Source organism: Aspergillus vadensis, assembly GCF_003184925.1.
Source record: "Aspergillus vadensis CBS 113365 unplaced genomic scaffold BO88scaffold_15, whole genome shotgun sequence".
NCBI classification, from domain to species: Eukaryota; Fungi; Ascomycota; class Eurotiomycetes; order Eurotiales; family Aspergillaceae; genus Aspergillus; species Aspergillus vadensis.
The window spans coordinates 469726-492807 of NW_020292053.1; the positions used below are offsets into that span (position 1 = coordinate 469726).

Sequence of the window (23082 nt, forward strand, 5' to 3'; positions counted from 1 at the left end):
TCCTATTATTGATTGATAAGTTGATTCGATCCACTTGGATAGATTAGAATTCGAATTACGCCTATCTGATGGGTCCAGTCAATCCACACCTTGGAGAAGGGTGAGGCTTGGCAAGCTTTGCTTGTTATTCTGCCTACCCCCGAGTTTGTCACGGTCCAAGTAGCCGAGATGAAGAATGGTTCCCCCGCCGTTCTAGCAATACTTAAAGGTGCAGATCCCTCCCTCTCAGGTCCTACAAGAACATTGTCTCTCACAACAGTCTCTCGCCAAGTCGCATCTACTATCATCTTTTTCCAGCTTTGACTGGGTAGGCGACATGCGTATTTCTGCTGCTTTTGCTTTGGCTGGCCTAGTGGCCGGCTCGGCCGCTGCTGGCTGCCCGTACGCGGAGCGCGCCAATGACGCTGCTGCTGCTGCTGCTGCTGCTGCTCCTGCGGGCTGTCCCTATGCTAAGCGCGCCGCTGCTGCTTCTACGAAAGAAACCCCCAGGCTGGCCCGTCGGGGCCCGATTGAGGGCAAGAAGGGTATCTTTTACAGTAAGTGGCTGCCTGATTGACCCTAGTGATTCACGTACTTACGGACTCAAGTGAACCGCATTGGACCTTCCGGAGGACAGTTATGGATCTCGAATGCCGACGGTACCAACGCGACTCAGCTCATGGGCAACCAGACCAATGCTTTCGACTACCACCCTACATGGTCTCCTGATGGAGAGTGGATTGTCTTCACCAGCGAGCGCCGCGGTCCGGGTCAGTCGGACTTGTACCGTGTTCGCGTGGATGGTTCGGGACTGGAGACACTTGCGGCCACGGACTCTGTTGAAGACATCGGTGTTCTGTCTCCCAATGGAAACAAGCTGGCCTACGTTTCTACTCAGGGCAACTACACCACCAACATCTGGGTCAAGGACCTCACCTCTGGAAAGGCCCAGAACTTGACCGATACCGAGGCTAACAGAGCCGACAACACCTGGCCCACTGGTCACTTCCGTCCCTCCTGGTCTCCCGACGGAGAGTGGATTGTCTTCAGTTCCGACCGCAACACCGACTGGACCGGCCACAGCGATGGTACCGGCTGGGAGCACACCCAGACTCTGGGTGTGTACGCCGTCCGCCCTGATGGCAGTGACTTCCGCACCGTTATCCGCCAGGATGGCTACTCGCTGGGTACCCCCCAGTTCTCGCCCGATGGCAAGCGCATCATCTACAACAACATGACTACTGAGAACACCTACGGCTGCCATGGTGTTTCTGCTCAGCAGGAGGCTGTCACCGCACAGATCTACAGCGTAGACTTTGCTACTGGCTCCAACGTCGTTGCTCACACCTCCGGTAGCTACCCTAAGGTCGGCCAGCACTACATTGGCAACTCGACCAACATTGGCTACTTGGTCAAGGCCGGAGACGAGGGTATTCACTACACCAAACCTGACTTCAGCCACCAGAACTTCAACCTGACCAACCTTCGCGATCCCTGGTGGTCCCCTGACGGCTCCAAGCTGGTCTACTGGATCCCCAACTGGACTCAGCAGGCTGCCGACCTGGAGCTCTGGAGCTACGACAACGAATGGGAATACCGCTACATGGATGTTTTCCCCATGCACAACACCGTCGTGAACCGTATTGCGTCCACCCAGAAGGTCCTTGGCAGCGCCAACGGCTCTCTGGTCCACTCTTCCCCTCTGTACACCGACGTTGTTGATGCTCTCGACTCCTACGACATCTACAACATCAGCAACTCCACCGAGGTCGAGTGGCTCCTGGAAGGTAACTCTGGTGCCTTCCAGCCCTCCTGGAACCCCGACGGCACGGAGCTGGTGTCTGGCTTTGGTGCCTGGTTCGTCAGCCGCAGCACAAACACCGCCAAGATCTACCGTACCTTCGCCAACGGTACCTGGCACACCAATTTGACTGATGGATCCGACAACTCTGGTTTCCCCTCCTGGTCTCCCGATGGAACTGCCATCGTCTACCGCAAGTGGAGCCTTGCTACTGAGGCCCCCTTGGGTCTGCACATCCTGAACTTCACCACCGGCAAGACCCACCAGCTCACTGACGGCTGGGACAACACCCCCGGCTGGTCCCCCGACGGCGAGCGCATTGTCTTCACCCGCAACAACAACTGGACCGAGTCCTACGGCGCTCGCTGGTATGCCGATCGCTTCGATATCTACACCATCCGCCCTGACGGATCCGAGTTGACCCGCGTCACTGACAGTCTGTCTAACGATGCTCAGTATGTTTACCTCCTTTCTCTCATCACTCAATACAAGCTAATATAATATACAGCGCTGTGTGGTCCCAAGACGGCCGCATCATGTGGAGCACCGGTATGTACGGCTTCAAGGATGAGAGTGCTCTCTTCGACGACACCTTCCAACCGTACGGCCAGATCATGGTCATGAACTACGATGGTACCAACAAGACCCTTGTGACGGATACTATCTGGGAGGATTCGATGCCTCTGTACATGCCCAACGAGTACCTTGAGTAGGGTATTCTCATGCTTTGAATTGTGTAAATATTTCACTTCTTCAGTTGCTGTATGAAAAGGTCGGGTCTTCTAGGGACGTAACTGTATCTATAGCTGAAAATGTGTTTATGATTTTATTCCCCTACTATCCTCTACATCACCGTTTATTAGACTCATCATTTCAATCCCTTGTGATTTGTATCCCGATACCGGCTCTAGCCCGCTAAGTAAGATGCTACCTATGTAGGTGCTTCACCTTTTAGAGCAACGAGAATGTCACGGAACGCCTGCGGTCCCTCAATTTCGCCTAGACCCACCAAACAACGCTTGCGGCGACACAGGGATCTCGTTTTGCCGTAGCTAGACACAACCGAATAGGCAAGGTAAAGCGTGGTTATACAGAGAATATAGAGATATAACCGACTGTAGCAGCTGACCAGCCATCTGCCTACGAATCCATCCTCATCTGTCCACCATCCATGCTCCTCCCTCGGTTCTTCCGTAAAAGACATCAACGCACAGACAATCGTACCTTGCATATCCCCCTCCATGAGACATACCACAGAAACCAATTGTAACCGAGACCCAGAGCCTTCGGCTACAACCGTGACGAACCCTATCGACTTCCCCGATGCCCAATGCTTATCTCAATAGTAAGCTCGCTTAGACGAAAGCCAATGTCCGCTCAGACCTCACATTCGCGGAAACTAAGCCCCATGTGGCACCTCCGTGTCAATCAGGGCAAGGGAAGCTTGCCGTGTACCCTAAGAGAGGCTTATCTGTCTTGTTGGTTCGGCTCGGGAGTTTGGCTCGGTCGAGACCGTGAAGGAGTTTTAGCGCGGTCCACTTTGTGTCATGCTGATAATCAGGCTTGGGGACGGGACGGTGTCTAAGGGGCATGTTTCTTATCTTGTTAATCGATGGGGGATGTTATGTGTAATGATGATTAGGATGTTTCCTATTGAATCACTGTCGCGCTAAGGAGGCGAAATAGATAGTGAAAGAGGGGGCTGGGAAGAGAAAGAGAAGAAGGGACCTGCCTTAGTCTACGAGACTGGGGTTCCCATGCCATGATCAAGAAGCGTTTGGGGGCTCTCTGTTATCCAGCACGTTTTTGGACGTGTTAGCCCTCCTACTCCTTACACTCATGTACTCCATGATGACAGCGTTATCGAGGTAAGGACTTGTGTGTGTGAGAACTAACCATCTCGCCCCATGCACATTCAACCAATTATTAACCCTAATGTGCAGTAAATCTCAGCCCTACACGGTGACAAGGACCAGTGTTGGGAAGACGGCTTCCTTATTCAACCACATGGGCACCACATTCCCACGGTCCGCTATGTATGGCTTCGCGCTGTGCTAGAAACGGCTCGCTCGCGGATGGTCATGGGGGTTTCACGATTGTATCTTGCCTAATGGCACAAAAATCAGCAGTGGCACAATCTGATGGTACAGATCCTCTCAACTAATGTTTTCTGGACAAGTTTGAATGTCTGTCGATCGAGAAAATTTGACTATTCAAGAGCAGATATCCTCGAAGCGCCTCCCAGGCAAGAAGACATTTGAACACCGCGTTAAATTGCAAACAAACGCCGATATGACTCAAAGGAAAAATTCAGTATCAATCAAGATGAACGATCAATTTCATATTCAACTCCCTGTTCCAGTCAATGACAATCAAGAAGGCAAGAACAACCTAATTAAGCAACTTGTTGTCGGGGAACAGTAAAAGAGAAAAAGGAAACCCTGAGACATAAGAAAATTCTGTGGCTCATGTGCGAATGTGGCATATATCCTCCGAAAGTTGCAACGGAAGATATTTGGTGTCTAACCCCGCTGGATTGTGCTACTTCGTGTGACACATCTCACCAAAAATGGCTTTCTTATGCCTCGTGCAACCCAGCTCGTTCAGGATAATATGGCACTATGCCCCTTTCCTTTGTCTTCACCACGGATTGTATTCCCACGATTTCGCCGCACTCTGTTGCTCTTCCTCTTCTGCAGAAACATGTTAGCTGACTATTATGCAACGATAACCATCCAACAGCGAGGAAGTTCGAACACTGGGTATAACCCGACCGGTATTGATAACAGGGTCACCTCCCCTAGCAGAAACATGGGCAAGAAAGAGCTGCAGAGGAGTATGATCGGGTGAGAAAGCAAGAGTGTTCTTGAGAGATAACCAACTTCCTATTTGAAACCGCAGTATGGTTGAACTACTTTACCTTTTCTGAAACACAAACACCCAGGTTTCTCCGCTCTACATGTTTAGACATGTTATCCTTTCGGTTGAACCGCCTCAGGCAATGCGGACACTGATACCTCCCTGGATGGATATGAAGGGTTGTAATGTGTCGATAGAGTTCTTGTACCCTCCCGAAAGGGTCCTCCCTCGTGCAGCCCGGCCAATGACATCGCAGGTCAATCTCGCTAACATGCAGTCAGGTCATGTATAAGGGGCGCCATGAGCCTGTCGATTTCGAGTGACATACCTTGGTTCGATCATGTCATCATTAACAGACCCAATAATGCCATCAGTCAGTTCATCCACGTGGTTGTGCATACCCATCTGCAAAACGGATTCAAAGACGCCACCAAACAATTCCGGCTGCTGCTGGTTGACCGGGGTGTTGATCTGGTAGTTGGCGAACCCAGTATTCTGCATCCCCAACTGCGCAACTGTTTGGAATGCAACATTGGACAATTGCGGCTGCTGCTGATTGACCCAGGCATTATGCTGGTAGTTGCTGGGTTCAGGATAGGGATACTGGCCAACGGGGTTCTGCAAGAAAGAAGCATTGTTTCCTGCCATAGCTGGCTGGTATGATGCTACCTGAGAGCTAGGCAGGTTGACACTATCCTGGAGCATTGAGATATCGGCATCATAGCTCATCGGACCTGCAGAAGCAGCGACGGGTTGCGCAGTGGTATTCTGATAGCGATCGGTCTCATCAGGATAACCAAAATCGGAGATATCAGTGAGCGTGGGGCTGTCAGTGAGGCTGGTGGGCCAAGGAAAGAGAAGTCGCTCCATGATGGACGCGACACGCCTTCGTAGGCTTCTCGGGGGGTTATGATACGAGTCGGAGGGGCCTTGGAGATAGAAGGTCAACTCGGGTGGTTGGAACGAAATAAATGACTAGAAGCTGGAAGCAACAGAGGGCAGATATCAGCTCCTCACGTTCTTGCTCTGACCGAAGCTGAGGTTTCTTCGGCCAGTGTGGGTGGAAAAGGTACCCCCTCCCACTCCAGGCCTCTCTTCCACCTCCGCAGTAGCCAATCATTGCTCGGGGCTCAGTAGTGGGAATTGTGTACGTTGATGCGGGCTGTCTCAAGTCGAAGGAAAGGTGGGTGGTGTAACCTGAACGGCCTATGAAGTGGCACCCTGGCCCTCTCAGTAGCCAGGGCACCGAAGGAAGCTGCATCTGAGGCTCACGGGTCCACGCAACTTTCATGGCCGAAGAAGCACCGCCACGGTTCAGAAATGATACCCAACTACCAGCGGCTGCAGTGATGGATGGGAAGAAGAGTGTTCAAGGTTTGACACCCTGGCCGACATGGTTCGGCGTATCTTTGTGTACGGAGACATCAGAAAGGAAGTTAACCTACAACCCATTTATTCGCACCTTTTGGACCATCTAATTTGTTTGGATTGGCATTTGGTCATTTGGCTGTGATTCAATGGTCGCTCTTCTGCCATTCAAATGTTATAGTATCTAGTTGCCATCATAGCACTGATCAGCTAAATCGAGTGTTTTCATAAGGCACCCACCCCATCTTCTGGGGATACGAAAGCTAAATACAAATTCGGTCTAGTCCAGGGTCCTGAGCACTTTTGACGGTGAACGGCGGCTCCCCCCAAGGCACAATATGTCGCAGGCATCGGCTCCGACGTGGCGTAGCTCATCCCGTCTTATGTAGCCATGGCCATGACGCAACGGACATAGCGGGCTAGACCATGCAACGGTTCCAACAGCTACTGGTTAGGAACTTGCATTTCTGGAGTCTTCTCTTCGTTCAATATTCATGCTAGAGGCTTACCTATTCCTTCGAAGCCTTGGCTGCACATCAGTCCGTTGATCGACCCTGAACTCCAGCCCCAATTAGTTGCTTAATGACCCCGCATCGATGGGACCGCCGTGCGGAGCTAGGACGTCCCTCCATTTGCTCTTCGTCGGTACTTTTCAAGCCACCCAGAAACATGGGCAGACCAATTAGATTTCTACCCGATATGCCGTGCCGTGCCAATGACCTGTTCCAGCAGGTGGAAGTGTAAATGAAGTTTATTTCGAAATATTTGACTGAGCTGGTTGGATGCCCTTGCAGTAGTTTGTATGGGTATAAGATCTACAGCTATACATCCGTAGTTTGTGATGATATAATGTCATTGTTTACAGTGGTTGGCCTATCTCTGACATCAGCGCAAGGCACCGATAACTAGGACCTGTCTAACTGCGATACCCACTTCTCATGAGTAGCTAACTGATACTAACCGCTTTTTAGCACTGATCTGAGGAGAAATAACCCCTAAAAACACATAATACCCAACCAAGAAAAGAAAAGAAAAGAAAAGAAAAGAAAAGGACGAGAAGAGCAAAAGATTACAAGAAACTGTGAACTCTTTGTCATCCTACACGTGACATGCGTCCCAGCTAATGAATCGTCCTCAAGACCGCTCTATTGTATGATTGGGTGATTGGCAACCCGCAGTTCCTGTACTGTTAGCCGAAGTATCATTTTATCCACGGATTGAAAACACGGTAGACCAGGTCAGAATTATTGGGAACTAAAAGTATGCAAGGTGAAGAATAGGTGGTAGCTGTCTTGTCCGAGCCACAGAGATCACGATTATGAGGCTGTGGCTACAAGCCTATGCAGTACTGGTCATGTGCCCAAGAGCGTCCAAGTCACGGAAAAAGAATTCTCCTATCTCACCCCGCCAGCCTCTCTCTTTCCCATTCCCAACTGTCAATGAGTTGCCTTCGCAGCCAGAGACCTCTAGCTACAAATGCGCTCATGTTTGATTCCAGAATATATGTCCTTATATTTTGAATGTGCCAACTAATCGTCGGCATCTCTAAAATGACAGCAATTATGTGATGAAGACAACTCTATAACAACCCCACCCCATAATGAAAGACGTGCACGCATCGAAAGAACCAGATACAAAGAAACCCGAAACCAGTATTGAGATGGGTAATACAATCCCGCATGACGTATGAGACTATTATGGCCACAGATTGCGCTCAATAAAACCACAGCCAAGAAGATGAATAAGAAATCAGATGCAAGTAGGAACTAAAACGTGCGTCGGAGGCCCGCAAAACGGAAGGGCTGCAGTGCACTCTATCATGCAATGAGCAACGCCGCCTGTGGTATACAACACCAGGGTATTCCCGCAAAAATTTGAGACAAAGTTCACAAAAAATAAGGAAAAGGATAAGAAAACATATCACGAAAAAAAAAATATACTCTAACGTCCCACCCCCAAATGTCATGGAAGGCCAGCCACTGACAGCAAGGAAAATAGAGCCTTTAGTGACGCCTCGTTGCCAGATTCAGACAGCAATGAGCCCTCCGCCGATGTTCAAGCATGTTATCGTTGCGGTTGAACCGCTGCCGACACTCTGGACACTGGTAGGCTTGAGGGTTTTCATGAATGGTTCGCCTATGTCTCGCCAGGTCTCCTGGCCGTCGGAAAGGCTGGGTATATGTGCAACCCGGCCACGTACAATATGAACCAATTTGTCTAGAGGTTTGTCGGCTCTGTCCTGAGGCGATCTCAAGACTTATAACATACCTTGGCTCAGAAATATCCCCCTGCATCTGCAGCATCGATCCCGGGCCCGGTTTTGGTGATCCCACCCCCACACTCGCATGATCCACGTTATCGAAAGACCCGAAATATGATTCCGGTGCTAGGTTGGTGGGAAATTGATAAATGTCTGTATTGGGGTGGTTATGAGTGTTGCTCTGCATGCTACCTGGAATTGTTGCTGGCATCGGCGGCGCCAGGTACATTGCTGGTCCATCGCTTGGCCAGAAGATCTGATGGTCTGTGTGGACTTGGACATCCCCATGGTTGCTATTTGGAGCTGTGGTATTGAAGAAGATTGTAGGTGCCATCAAATAAGAGGGATTATGGCCCTGGTGACCCATATTGAGGTCAGCGTCGTCGGTCAATAGCGGTGCTCTGAGAGGATGGGTTGTTGAAGGAGCGAACGATGAGCCTCGACTCGCCCTTGAAAAGGGACTGTTGTTAGGAGCCTCAGGCATATTAAAGACTTTGGATATAGACCAGTCGCTACTTGGTAGACAAGTGTGATACGATTGAGACTCGGAAATCCCTGGGTTTAAGTACTATGCGTATCGCGCCAGCACCATGGGTTCATTTCAGTTATCTAATCAATGCTGCCTTTTGATACGTCATCTTCGCTGGTCAGCCAGTTAGTTTTTTTCATTTTCTTATGGAAATCTGCCCAGGGATTGGAGTTTCTTGGTGACTGCTATCCCACCACAACTACAGAAGTTGATGTGTTGATTTGAAGGCCTGTTGAAATCCAGAACTAACCCTAAATCGTGTGCAGCCAGGGCGAAGCCTGCCATTACGCCTTGGGCTCAGCCCGTCGCGCCTGAGCGGTGAAGACGTAAATCTATTGAGCTGTTCTTCGTTCTTCATCTCTTGTTGTTGGTGTATTCATTTTCTTCGTCATGCCGTTAGGGGCCCGGGGCCAATCACGAGGATGAGCAGACCCGCGGTATGGAGATACTGTAAGATTACGAGGGACAATCAGGGTGGGAATAGGGTCCTGCAAGAGCGCCCTGGCAGCGCTGAAATCTGGTAATCCAAACTACTACTCCTCCCTACTCCTCCCTACTCCTCCCTACTACTCCTACTACTCCTACTACTCCTACTACTCCTACTACTCCTACTACTCCTACTACTCCTACTACTCCTACTACTCCTACTACTCCTTCTACTCCTACTACTCCTACTACTCCTCCTACTCCTCCTACTACTCCTACTACTCCTACTAGTGACCCCCTGGCACTTGCCTGGGCGTCTTCTATAGCAGTCGTAGTAAGTAACCTGTTGCCCAGATCCAACATTATCCGCATACAGTAGATTCTAAGCAGGGCCTCAGCAGCATCTTCCATTTAAAATGGTATAGAAAAAAATAAAATCGAAAAACTAAAAATCGAAAAAAGAAAATTGGAAAAATAAAATTGAAAAAAAAAAAAAAAAAAAAAAAAAAAAAAAAAAAAAAAAAAAAAAAAAAAAAAAAAAAAAAAAAAAAAAAAAAAAAAGAAAAAAAAAAAAAAAAAAAAAAAAAAAAAAAAAAAAAAAAAAAAAAAAAAGTTGGAAAAAACAAAAATGGAAATAAAAATGGAAAAAAAAATTGGAAAAAGGGGGAAAATAAGAATAGGAAAAAAAATAAAATAAAAAAATAAAGACAAAATGGAAACAGGGAAGCCGGGAAAAAAGGGAAGGACGACAATGGAAATAAGAGTGAGACTGTGAGAATGATTATTGTACGCAGTTTGTACCTGCGCTCTCACCGCTCGTTAGGTACCCATAACTACTGGGCTAGCTAACGCCCCGGCACCCGAATTACTTGACATAAGTCCCGCCATGATAGGCCCACCGTTTGATTCAGTGGGAACACTCCTGCCACACTTCGGGACCTCGTTCTCGTCCTTTTGCCTTATACTCGACGCCCGCCGGTCAATCTACCCTCTTTAACACCTATGACTCGCTCTTTGGGGCGCGACACTACGTGTACAGTTGGAATGGGAGATAAATATTGGCTGATAGGAGGCCCACTATTATGCACGTACCAGGATCATCTTCCTCACGCACGACGACGAGTGGTCTGGAAATTGACAGTTGAAATCCGTATTAGGAAAAAAACAACAATTATCCGGATTACCTGCATGTCAAATCCAACACGTCGCGCCAGATTGGAGTGCGGTGTTGGGCCTCAGCCCTTCTTCCCTCCATCTCACCCCCAAAACCAATTACCCGGCTTAGACCTAGACTGGTCACCAAGCCGGATGGTTCACCCCGTGCACTTTCCGATCAGACCTAGATTTGCTGTTGAGTTCTGGATCTGGATGGACTGAAGATGGCCTAGGGGCTTAACCTCTTGAACGGTTCCAGCCCAGCGATGTTCTCTCATTACGTAGAGTATGTCGCGGAGAAGATATCTTCACCTTTACTTGGCGTTCGGTTTGTCACGGGCGCATGAAGGTGGAAGCAAGACTCTGGGTGATCTCAATGTTTTTCTTCCCAAGAGGGGTTTTTTTTTTTTTTTTTTTTTTTGTATCTTTTCTATCTTTATTTTTTCTCTTTTTCTTGTTTTTCTCTTTTTCCTACTTTTTCTACTTTTTTTTTCTTTCTTTGGTCACACTAACAGTCAAAACTCATGTCTCCATTATGTGCTAAGTGCTAACAATACCCACATCCCCAGATGGCGACCTTATATGCAAGGCACCGATCGCGGTTCACAGCTAGCGCAGTACTAGGAACGGTGCTCCTTATTATTTATACATGATCTAAAATGCTCTAGTCCCGAAATGTAATTAAGAAAAAAAAAAAAAAAAAAAAAAAAAAAAGGGAACCGGGAAAGGAAAAAAAAAAAAAAAAAAAAAAATCCCGAAAAGAAAGAAAGACATCAGGTACGAGCCAATCCTTCAGCTTCACGCACGATACATTCCCGAAGGCCATTCCACCCAATGCCGACTGCGCATATGGGCTGTCCTATTGTACGCTTGGTTGAATCGCCGATGGCAAAGTTCGCAAGGGAAAGACCGAGGAGTGATATGGATGTTTTTGACATGTCGAAACAACTCTTCTTTCCGGCTAAAGGTTCCTACATGCGTACAGCCTTCCCATTTGCAGAGAAGTGGTGCATCTCGGGGTCTGTATCGCATCTTTCATCATTAGAATTGGATCATTGTAGAAAAGTATCAACTACTATGTTAAGTACTTGAGTTTCCGTACTTACGTCATACTCGGAGGCTGTTGCCTGAGATTTCTGTCTGTGCCATGGGCCAGAGCGGATAGGCCCGCAGCAGCTTCCGGCAGGGGAGCCATGGGTTGATGGTTCACAAAGAAGTGTTCTGGAAACTCCACTCGTGGCTGGTACGCATCTAATGGAAGAGCAAGCTGACTGGGGTCGAAGTTGTTAATGGCAGGGGGCGGGGCCATAGCGGTCGGATAGCCAGTAAGATTTTGGTTGACTGGGTCGATGTTGAATGGGAATGCCGCTGCTGGGTCTACTACTTGTACTGAGCTGAAGTACGCATTGTTACCTGGTTGTTGACCAAGGCTTGTTGCAGGTTGAATCTGATGTGTGGCTGGTACGGTAGTAGCAGTATGGCTGACATAACCAGCATTCCCGCTGGGACTCGAATTGTCGACCGGGACGTTCTGCATTTGGAAAGAGGTTGTCGTATTAAGTAAGTAGAGTAAACCCGGAAATGAACAAGGCTTGTAGAAAAGAATCGCTAAAGGCTTGATGGAAGTAACAGACGGAAGTAAAGGAGAGCTGGGAAATACTTGAACAAGACTGTCGTGGGAATAGAAACTCTACTATCTGCTTAGCAGTGCAAGATGTTAGCAGGGGAAATTCAGAGGATCTATATACTGTGTTCCAGTTTCCTGTTCCAGTTTCCAACGGATGGATTCGACTGACAACCGACTGAAAAAACCCCAAGCCACCGAAGCCAGAATCTGATGGCGGACTCGAAAACCTACGAAACCGAGTGTCCGGCTCCACACCTTCCCGATCTTGATGGGATATTTACACACCGCCCGCAATTAAGTACTGCCCCAGGCTAACGGACGACCTTACCATAACAGATACGTACAGAAAAGACACTGAACATCTAAAAAACAACTCGATTAACTATAATAACGTGTCGCAACTGATTCACCAGTCAAGCGACTTGCTCGGACCAAGTAAGTGACGATGCTGACTCTAAATTCATAATAGTACTCTTAGGAATCTAAATGCTTTTTACGATTTATTGTCACCCCAATAATAGAGGGAAATTATGTTGTTATAGAATCAACTTGAATATATCTACTGCCTATACAGGAAATATCAGGAAGAAGACAAGAACCGATTCCTCGGACGTGACAGGTAAGTTTAGGTGCAAGTATTGGAGGTGGATAAGGCACCCGCTGACAAGGACCTTGAAACCATCGTAGTAAACTGTCCTGCAAATCACCATGGCAAATTTTTTGACTGGGGTGGCGTAAGCCTGCGCATGAAATGTCCCCTGGCGCGAGGCGCAGGCTTACACTGAAGTGGGCGCTTCCTTGAGGGTGCAGCGAATATAAGAGGACGGTTGTGCAGGGTAGGCAATCCTTTTGAGCAAAAGGAGCCTACCGCTTCGCTAGTGAGAGATCCCCGATTGTCGTTACTCTTACTGGTAAGGGCTGAAATACGTATGATCTGGCGGGACCTGGGACCGGTGTACCTGAGAGCATAATTACTAGGAACCATGGGTCCGCAGACGGGCGAGTGATCAAGGTATTGCTCGCCTTTGTTGATGATTCGCTTTCCTGGATCGATTCTTTACACGTTGTGCGGGTGTTGATCCTGAACGCCGACCAAGTCTAGAACCAATCCCATAACCCGTGAACAGACAAAAAACTGTAACCTCATGGTCTTACATGTTGTGGATATGACACAGTCGATATGATGCTACTCGTGGGCCCTGCAACTAACCCAGGAAATTCTGCCGAATTGCGGCGTATCGGTCAAACAAGAGTCTGCTCTCCCTCCGATGAATGATACGCAGATATTCTTACGCTTCAAGCTGCTTGGGACTTATTCATGAACATAGTAGTAAGTATTTGATTATCTAAATTCTTACTGTGTGTGGGAGTTGCAGTGGTAGGCAGCACAATTTCCGCTGCGCTGCAGCTGTTCCTGCCTCAGGCTAAATACCATTATGCTCTGTATACCTTACGTAACTCTGATGCACAATTATGAAGACCATAGGTGCGAGTAGGCGACTAAACGTTTACAGTATGGTGGGAGTTTTGGTGATTTCTGGCCTTGCTGAGGCCCACACAGCAAGCACTAACGTATTATGGGATTGTCACAACATCAACACGTTGGGAAGTCTCGTTTGTGTACTGTGGCTGGCCATCTGCGGTGCAGCAGATATACACAACCAATTTATGACTATCTAATTGTGGCTATAGGGACACCGTCTGGCGTCAGGAACATAGAGGACAGCGAAAATTGACAAATCGCTGTAGCAAAACTTCATATGACATATTTTTCGAGGAACACACTGATACTGGTTAACTTGAGTATCTGCTTGCAGCCCACAGGAGACATGAAGCTTGTGCTAAGGGTGAGTATGCGAGCTAGTCCAATAAGGCTGGTGATTGATGTGAGAAATGATGTAAATTCGCCATCAATTGCTACCCCAGCCAGTCGGCAGATGCATGCTGCACACCTGGAGCCAGCATTATCGCATGCTTCTAAGCAAGCATGGTGCTATTCTGTGGGTCCAAGTCTGTGCGGGTGATCAGATGTGGCGGTCCGGAGTGAAGCACAAATTAAAATTATAGTCCGGTGCGGGAGGGAAAATAGGTGTGACCCCCACATGCCCCACTAAGTCAATATTAGTAAGTTGGGGAGGTCCTGTTCTGGAAAGGAACACCAGCCCCTTGTAGCATTGCTTGGTTTCTTCCAGTTGCAGACCCTTCCGATATCCATGTTTGACCTATTCTGCTGCTTAGGTTGTGTTTCCAACAATCGCCTTTTTTCGTCTCCTATACCTGTGGTGACAAAGTCTGCGAAACGTTGCTCATAAAAGGAAGAAACGCAATAGGCCGCCTTCATTTCCATTTTACCCCACACCCAAAACTTCCTTTGGCTTTCTTCTCAATGAGAATAATACAACATATCATGCAAGATCCACACATGATCGCTGGGATTCCTGGCATGATGATGTCCTTCTTACATCCCTCCAACAGAGGACCCAGTCATGTTCGGCTACCCAACATCTGAGTGACGCGATACCATCGAGAATAGCCCCCGCCCCAAAAGTAGGTTAGTTTGGGGAAGAACTTTCTCTCATTATGTATACTCCACCCTCTCGTCCATTGAGCTGGAAGGAATAAGGGATACCGGTCGTCAGAGCAAAGCTTTCCGGGTAAAGTCAGGACAGAACCATTGTCACAGCCGTGGTTCTGCATCCCCATCTCCAATTCAACAAGATATATGTATTTCCGTGGATCTTAAAATAGTAGCACGCAGGTGTAATCCACTTGGCGAGGGTGATTCCAAGAGCTCTGCTCGAATGCAGCCACCAGACAACAAGCCTGTATGGGGGCTCTGATTTCACCCACCCAGCATATTCTCTGTTGACCTTGGAACTTGAGTCCATGTCTCCAGTTGCATCGAATGATGTCTTCTATATAGACCTTTCAAAATGTCAATCACGAGTCTTTTGAATCCTGTTTTGGATTTGTGAACTGTCCGCACATGTCTCTTTGGTTCCTGCTTTCGGCTGAAATGTTTATGGAGTACAGCCCTGCCAATGACATCGAGATCGGCTATCTAGTAGGCTCTTAATCAGACTCAGAAGCATCATAACTTCGTTGATCTCTAGTACTATATTTTGGTTGGGGCATGTTCGCATTGCATTGGATCTAAAGACATTTGCATGCTGAAGCCAAAGCCTGGGTATATTGTTCCAACAAACGATAGACATACTGCAGGGATATTGAGCTTTCTGAGTACGTTGTAGCCTGGTGGCTTATTGTTCCAATTACCTCGACACGGTAAATTATGAGAAGATCAGCTGCTGCGGGGACATCATGGTTCTATAGCTTAAAGAAGCCTTCATGAATACCTGGTAATGTTCTCTGTGTCTTTTCTATCCAGTCAGTGTACGTCAATGATCAGGTCCTCTCACTCCCGTGCAAGGTTCCGCAACCGCCATTCCACAATCGCACATTCATTTTCAACCCTGCCCACTCCTGTACTGTAAACATGATGGGACCGAGCTAACAGAAAATCCAATATGCTGCTTCCAGGCAACGAACCACCAGCGACCTCATTCCGAACTCCAGGCATCACAAAGCCTTGGGAACAAGAAACGGGGATCTACCACGCTGTAGCCTAAGCGCATTTTGCTTTTGATCAGCCAATAAATATTTTCCTGACACATGTTCTATATAAATCGAGAAATTATCTGTTCGCAAGCGCGGAGATGTTCGTAGTACAGGTTTGCAATAGTTCACTTGCTGTATAGCTTCATCCTTCATTTGATGAAGATAGTCGAGAAGCTTGTGAGATGAAAGTAACGTCCATCGGTATCCTTCGATGACAACTTCAAACGCAACCCAATGCATGTATGCGCAGAACAACCACAGTGGTTGTTGGTCGGGGTTATAGTCAGGCAACATTCCTTCCTCTCTTCGTCTTTTTTTCGAAGAAGAAAACTCATTAAACCTCGACAAACCTATGCAAAAGAGAGCCCATTGGATGCAAATTAACTGTGTCAATGATGAAGATAGTGCTTGTGGTGCATATGTTTTGGACATGTCGTAGGTCTCTTGCTCGTAGTACTACTATAATGAAACTTTTACATCCCCTATTCTGCCATTCTCCTGAGTCTTTGGATCTTGTATGTACCTTTGTTGTGTATGGGTGCTTTGGGTCCATGACGTTGAGTTCTTCCATGAGGCCCTTCTCATTGTCACTGACTGCAAGCCCTCAATGCTGTTCTTTCGGCACTTCTTGAGAGATTATCGCGACTCTTTCAGCATCTGCTTGGGTATGTTCGGAACCGGCTATGGAGCGTTGTTCAGGCATCTTCTCATGCTGGGTGACTAGATCAGGCATCGATCATCATGTCAACATGGTCTTGGACATTCAGGTGTTCGTTGATTCATATTCTTCATTGAGCTTTGACTTCCCAACTATACTCGAGGTTGAAGCCTACAGACTCGTAGCAAAACAGCAGACACGGTACTTCTTATAAACCTTTGGGAGGTGCAGCCAAGGTGAGGTGTAATCCGCAATCAGGACGGAATGGCCCTGGCTACTTTTTTGTATGTCTTTAATTCCCGTCGTCAAACAGCTTGGCTGGCGGATGTTGCCAACTTATATCTACTGGCTCGAGGGGCAGCCACATGTGATTATACAAGGGTTGAGGAATCTAATCGTCGCGACGATTTTCCATCTACAAGACTTCTAAACCCCCTTGTTTATCTCTTGTCGACTATTAAATGAGATTATGAAGCCTATATAGCTTATCCTTCCACCTTCTAAAAGCATTAACACAAGAAAAGGTTTCATCCCGAATTTGATTGTTCGGTCCTCGTCATTTTTGTGCTGAATACAGTTGATAATCCTAGCCACTCCAGTCTTCAATCATCTCCGATCACTCCTCCCTAAGTCTTCCCAGCATCCTTTATAACCGACTCCGCAATCTTCACAGCCATGGCATAAAAAATCGTCATAACATGCGACGACAACTGCGTCGGCGGAATCGATCCATCCACCACCCTCAGCCCCTTGACATCATACACCTTAGCCTCCGGATCAACAACACCACCAAGCTCCCTCTTCATCATGGAACAAGTCCCCACCCCATGATAATTAGCACAATAGTTCTGCTTCACATAATCGGCCCATTGACTCAGATTCGCTCCCTGTGGCACATATCTCCCCGGCACCTGCTCCTTGTCCACATACTGTTTCATGTCATGCGAATTGGTCAATTGCCGTGCCAGCCGGGTCGCAGCAGCTTGGCCGTACAAGTCTAGGATGTTTTCGAAGTAGCGGGGGTTGTTTTCGAAGCTGCGGAGGTAGGGGTCGTTATCTAGGATTTTGACGTATCCTCGGGTGAATGGGATTAGGTTCCACAGGTCGAAGTGTGTGCTGTTGTCGGTGTCGAGGAATAGCTCGGCGTAGGATACTTTGTCAGTCAGGAGCCAGTCTCGGTAGTTCTTGTATTGTTTCAGGAGGTTGGCCTTGTCGGGAAATCCGTGGCCCTTGACTGCGTGGTCTGCCCATTTGTCGAGCTCTTTCTCGTCATTCAGGATCTTTTCCATCTGTTCAGCTTCGTCGCCGAAGATTTCTGCAAAGGTGGCAAAGTAGGCTGCTTGACCCTGTCCGTTACCTGATTCCTTTGGCTTCGTAACTACCGAAGTAGTTGTTTGATCCTGCAGGTTATACCCCACTGGAAGGTCAAGCTTCTGTTTGATCTCCGCCGCATCAAGCCAGGCTTTAGGACCGATCCCAGACCACTGCAGGATAAGGGGAGAGATTGTAGATCCGGCTGCCAGAAGGACCTCCTTCCTAGCCCAAGCATCCCACTTCCACTCGGGCTTCTTATGCACCCCGAACTCCACACCCTTCGCCTGCCACTTTGCCCCCGTCCTCAAAGCCGCACCATTATCCAAGTGGACCTTCCCAACCAGCTCCCCCGTCAAAACAGTAATATACTGGCTCAACTCCTGATCATCCAAAATCGGCTTCAACCACGACCTCGCAGCATCCGTCCGGACCTGCTCATTAGTGAGCGTATTCAAAAACATCGACACCCCAGTAGGATCCCCACAACACAGATCCTTCTGATTCACCACCCCACTATACGTTTTCTTCACTGTCTCCATCAATGCCCCAATCAACGGCGACCACCCATACCCCCGATCCCTCGCCCCTACTTTGACCCTCCCCTTATCCGGCTCCTTATTATGACACTCAGCATCAAAGCTATGCAATGACCCCTTCGTAATATTATCCGTCTTCGGGTCCCTCGGCACCTCAATCTCATCCATCTTCCCCTTCAGCGCTTCCCAACTCCACCCCGTATTCCCAAAGACCTTTTCCCACGAATCCAGCTGCGACTTGTGGGGTCTCGTCCACGATCCGCCGTTAATTAGTGTCGACCCTCCGAGCCCATTCCCTGACCGAACGAGTCTAATGTCCTTATCTAGACCGGTTTCCCCGTCATTGCCGACAAGCTGCGGACTAGTCTCATAGGCATGGTCAACGCTGCTGCCAAATACCTGGCCGTAGGTGTTCAGATCGTCGATCTTGGGTCCGTATTCCCAGGCGTAGAACCCGCTTTCTATCACTAGGACGGTGTATTTCTTCTCCGAAATTAGCTTTGCGGCGAGAGTTAGGCCGGTGAGGCCCCCGCCGGCGATTATGTAGTCGAAGGTTTGGTTGTGGATTATGCGGGGGTCGTCGGTAATGCCGTGGGGGATGGTGTTGATCTTTAATTTGCTATTGGGGTCGTCATGGAGGTGATCTTTGGGGGCGGAGGAGAGTAATTCAGTGGGCTGCAGAGGGGCTTGGAAGTGCTCTGCCAGGACATTGGAGAGAAATAAAGCTGGAGCAAAGAAGAGCAGCTGCATGTTGGAGGTCAAGGCAGCACGCGGGGGTGATCTTGCATTAGGCTGGCTAAGGAACTGGTTTAGAATGAATCAAGGTAGACGATATATGTTCTATATCCTAGCCACAGAAAGGCAGACCGTTCCAGACCTTTACTTCAGCCAAGATCAAGTGGCTTATCCATTGTCTGAAGCCCAGCGGTGGCATGTTCATAGCTGATGGCCAGACCCCATATGACATGTACATGTTGTCAGAATAGAAAGGCTTGGTGAAATCCCACTGCGCCGAAAGTTTCAATTGAATAAAGACCGGTCTTTTCATACTCAACAAGAAAAGCCGTCATGGTCTCTAGTAGTACGGTAGATGTCTTACGGGACGAGGGGTGAAAAAAGCAAAAAAGAAAGCCCAACGCGGGGCTCGAACCCGCAGCCTTGAGATTAAGAGTCTCACGCTCTACCGATTGAGCTAGCCGGGCTAGTTCGGTGAAAGCAGATGCACAAAGCTGCTCTATGAACATTTGCGACAGTTCTAACAGGGTTTTCTACTTCATGGGGCTCAGAGAGTCATGATAGTGGGCACTGCGAAACATAACCTAATCTATGGGTTCGGGGGAAGGGTGGGGCGCAGGGGGAAGCTGAAGGTTTGTGCCGAATGAGGAGCGCCGAGTCGGGTTCGATGCCATTCATATCCTACTCTATTTGACTGTCACTATTAACTTTTTCTCTCAAGGGCTAGTTTCATATATTGCCTTTGTGGGGAATTCGGGCTGGGCCTGGATTGCAATGCAACCCGTTTGTTCCAACTTTCCGGGAATTGCTCGCTCACTAACTCAATGTCGGATAAACATCATAACATTTGTACGAATCATCCTTAACAAATTGCAGCCACTGCATCAATTGGTTTCTCGGCGTGGACTCACGTTACTTTTGTGGCTTCATATCTGACATACCAATGACCCCGACTCCCAACTTTATTTTCCTTCGGCCGAAACACAACACAAACATCCACGATATACATCAAAGTCTAGATTCAATTCCATATTGTCAATTAGGTCCGTATGTACCAACCTTTGATCGGAGGTTCTAACTTGTTTCTCTAAGGCCAGGTTTATACGGTTGACTGATCTTCCTTGTTAGCAATAAACCAAAGTCAAACACTTTTTCAGTAGCAGAAGGGCCCTCATTACCGGAATATATATACCCTACTATTTCATTGGCCCTGCTAGCTACCAATCCAACCATGTATCTTACCATCCAATCAGTCCCGGCGCGACACGCACTTGCATCAGGCAGGTGTGCCAATTCACCTTTCGGCCCGACATCTGTGCCCTACCTATGGTATATACTCATCCCCAACGCTCTGATACAGCAAGTCTGGCATGAAATTGTCCGAAAATATGTTCTTATACCCATGGCTAATTTGAACGCATAATATACCGGTCTGCGATGCGATCGACACGATGGTTGTTGGCTAGTTACATATATTTATACCTCTCATGATACCACTTCAACCGATGAAAGACGATGTTTCTAGGGAAGTTTGAACGAATATGAACTCAACATGAGAGGTGATATTTAGCTAAATAACTATTAACCTAGCAAACCCCCAGCCCCACCATCCAGGAGGCATCCCACCTACTCCACCAAAACCGCCAACTTCTTCCACCACGTATCCCTCACCCTCTCGGGCTTCTCCGCCTCCATAATCTCCCTCAACCCGGTATGCAAATCGACCTCCTCACTCCTCCACGCCCACGGATCACTCCAGTACACGATGCGATGAACAGCATACAGCAGCACGAACGCGGGGATACCGATATACGCGGTGAAGAAGTTACTCGCGGACCACTCGGACGGGAAGAAGCAGGTGAATCCATTGATCAGAGCGAGGAAGGTCGAGCCCGCCAGACCGACGTACATACCCCATGGCTGCATGCGCGATGAATAGGGTTTCTCGACGCCCTGCACTTTAACGGCTTTGTTGAAGCGGAAGTACACGACACTGCAGCAGAACCAGGAGATGAAGCCGGAGGTGTTGGTGAAGTTGATGAGCCAGTTGAAGACGGTGTAACTGCCGCTTCCGACGGCCATGTAGGCGAGGAGGGAGAAGAGGGAGGAGATGGCGACGGCGTAATACGGCACGCCCCAGCGGTTGCAGGCTTTGAAGATGCTGGGGGCGTTGCCGGAGACGGCGAGGGAGTAGAGTGAGCGGGAGGACATGTACAGGAAGGAGTTGCCGGCGGACCAGGCGGAGGTGAGGATCGCGGCGTTGACGATGCTGGGGAGGACGGGGATGCCGGCGTTGGAGATCGCCACGACGAAGGGGGAGGAGGAGGCGTCGGTGCCGGAGCCGGCGGTTAGTTGTTTGGCGTTGGAGGAGCAGATGACACCGATGGCGAGGGCGGCCAGGACGTAGAAGATGACGAGGCGGTAGATGTATCGACGGGCGGCCTTGGGGACGTTGCGACGTGGGGATTCCATTTCACCGCCACTGATGACGACTAATTCGGGCGCGAAGATGAATGCGATGGCTGATTTGACGATGCACTGCAGAAGGCCGACGAAGCGACCGGCATCGCCGGATACAAGGTAGGTGTTCATGACTCCGGGGTCTTTCCAGTAATGGAACCCGAGGCGTTGACGGTTGGGACCTCCACCCCAGAAGAGTATGAAGGACAAGAGCAGCAAGCCGACCAGAGTGATGATTTTGATGCCGGAGAACCAGAACTCGGTTTCGCCATATACGCCCACCGGCAGACAGTTGAGAAGGACGATAACAACGAGCATTATGGTGATCCAGACGGCCAGATTAACGTTCGGATGCCAGTAATCGATGACCATCGAAGCCGCGACAACCTCATACGGCACCAATATCCCCAGCGAGTACCAATACAAATATCCCATTGCGAACCCCATACTGCGCGAGACGTAGCGAAAGCCATGATAGCTCATTGTTCCACCGTGAACGGGCATGTAGGCGCCGATTTCCGCGATTCCAGTGACGAGGGAGAAGACAAGGACTGAAATGAAGATATAACCGAGCAGGAGGGAAAGAGGACCGCCGATATGTAGAGCCTGACCAGATCCGACGAAGAGACCGGTACCGATTGTACCTCCCAGGGCCATGAGTTGGACATGGCGGTTTTTGAGGCCACGCTGAGTGACCTTGTATCGTTCATCAAGAAGGTCGCGCGCGATCATCTCATGCAAAGCACCTGATTTCAGATCACCGGCTGCGATGCCGGACTCGGGGTCCGGATGTGATGTGGACGCCATTTCTGGTTTCTCTGATGGGGCCATGGTGTACGGGACACTGCGAAGGGGAAGGGAGGCGAGGTGAGGGTGAAGTGGTGGACATCTCAAGGTGACGGAAGAGCAACGTCGTGCGACGTGCCCTGGTTATAAGTAACGGGAAAGCATAACGCTGTCCTCGTACCACTCGTGCCCTTGGCATGACATCGCTTACAGTAGGACAATCCCCGCAACCGGGACGGTCAGTGGCATTAACCAGTGAAATACATTAGATTCATGACGGTCGGAGACATCCAGATGAATTGGGAATAGACGGGACAAGATAAGAAGATGCGGGGGAAATTAAGTTGCTGGGCGTGATTGGTGCTCGCGTGATGGTGCATCAGGCTCAAGACACGCTTATCAGCCACTCTTTCACCTCGCTTCCTTTGCCAATGCGCACCTCAACCGGCCACCGGAAGGGATATGCAGGATTCCTGGTGAGGTGCAGCCTTGTGGCAGCTCTTCCCCTGACTGGTTGCTGTGGCGTCCCGTGCCTCGGTTCTGTCTAGCGTGTCTCGTCCTGCCCTATCCCAGTCCAGCTGGCTATCGCTTCCTCTCGTATCGCCGAAATCCTAGCCTCGCCCAGGGTCTTCATACCCCTGAACCCTCTTTTTAAGCTCTCCCAACGCCTTCTACCGGTCCGGCCACCGGTCCGGCTGCTCGGTGGTGGTCGAGAAACTGTCATTTTATTCGGGGAGCTACCCGGTGTTGTACATATGCGCCATGCAGGTGTTGAACCGGATCAGGTTCGCTTAGTTTGGTATGTGTTTCATATGATAAGAAGTATACTGAGCCAATCTTTGCCAGTCTTCTGGCCTATGTCTGCTCACATGCCGGCCATAGACTAGTAATAGACCAGCCACTGACAATAACACCTCTACACCGAAGACGGGTGTAACATACATGCTAGGCTAGCCATGGCTTATTGGCCA

General features: G+C 49.0%; 6 protein-coding genes and 1 non-coding gene across 7 annotated transcripts; 1 reads left to right on the top strand and 6 right to left on the bottom strand.

Annotated features, from left to right (window-relative positions):
* Positions 1-316: 316 nt before the first annotated feature.
* Positions 317-2493, top strand: BO88DRAFT_464746 (TolB family protein; the record flags this gene model as incomplete). The annotated part of the gene is made up of 3 exons (XM_025711352.1): positions 317-536; positions 588-2235; positions 2289-2493. The coding sequence occupies 3 exons, from the start codon at positions 317-319 to the stop codon at positions 2491-2493; spliced, it is 2073 nt and encodes a 690-aa protein (XP_025561739.1).
* A 2428-nt stretch (positions 2494-4921) lies between these two features.
* On the bottom strand, positions 4922-5509 carry BO88DRAFT_416310 (uncharacterized protein; the record flags this gene model as incomplete). Its single annotated transcript, XM_025708245.1, has 1 exon — positions 4922-5509. One exon carries the CDS (start codon positions 5507-5509, stop codon positions 4922-4924), a length of 588 nt encoding a protein of 195 aa, XP_025561740.1.
* Positions 5510-7624: 2115 nt separating this feature from the next.
* BO88DRAFT_464747 (uncharacterized protein) lies at positions 7625-8751 on the bottom strand (the record flags this gene model as incomplete). Its single annotated transcript, XM_025711353.1, has 2 exons — positions 7625-8178; positions 8276-8751. 2 exons carry the CDS (start codon positions 8749-8751, stop codon positions 8034-8036), a joined length of 621 nt encoding a protein of 206 aa, XP_025561741.1. The 3' UTR covers positions 7625-8033.
* A 2399-nt stretch (positions 8752-11150) lies between these two features.
* On the bottom strand, positions 11151-12147 carry BO88DRAFT_436327 (uncharacterized protein; the record flags this gene model as incomplete). Its single annotated transcript, XM_025709559.1, has 4 exons — positions 12126-12147; positions 11484-12067; positions 11361-11398; positions 11151-11338 (listed from the first exon to the last, which is right to left on the bottom strand). Exons 2-4 carry the CDS (start codon positions 11912-11914, stop codon positions 11151-11153), a joined length of 657 nt encoding a protein of 218 aa, XP_025561742.1. The 5' UTR covers positions 11915-12067; positions 12126-12147.
* Positions 12148-16906: 4759 nt separating this feature from the next.
* BO88DRAFT_390876 (GMC family oxidoreductase) lies at positions 16907-18880 on the bottom strand (the record flags this gene model as incomplete). The annotated part of the gene is made up of 1 exon (XM_025704976.1): positions 16907-18880. The coding sequence occupies one exon, from the start codon at positions 18878-18880 to the stop codon at positions 16907-16909; it is 1974 nt and encodes a 657-aa protein (XP_025561743.1).
* Positions 18881-19259: 379 nt separating this feature from the next.
* On the bottom strand, positions 19260-19332 carry BO88DRAFT_t172. The gene has a single exon. It is a non-coding gene; the product is annotated as a tRNA-Lys (tRNA).
* A 1159-nt stretch (positions 19333-20491) lies between these two features.
* On the bottom strand, positions 20492-22132 carry BO88DRAFT_342814 (proline permease PrnB; the record flags this gene model as incomplete). The annotated part of the gene is made up of 1 exon (XM_025703156.1): positions 20492-22132. One exon carries the CDS (start codon positions 22130-22132, stop codon positions 20492-20494), a length of 1641 nt encoding a protein of 546 aa, XP_025561744.1.
* Positions 22133-23082: the final 950 nt, after the last annotated feature.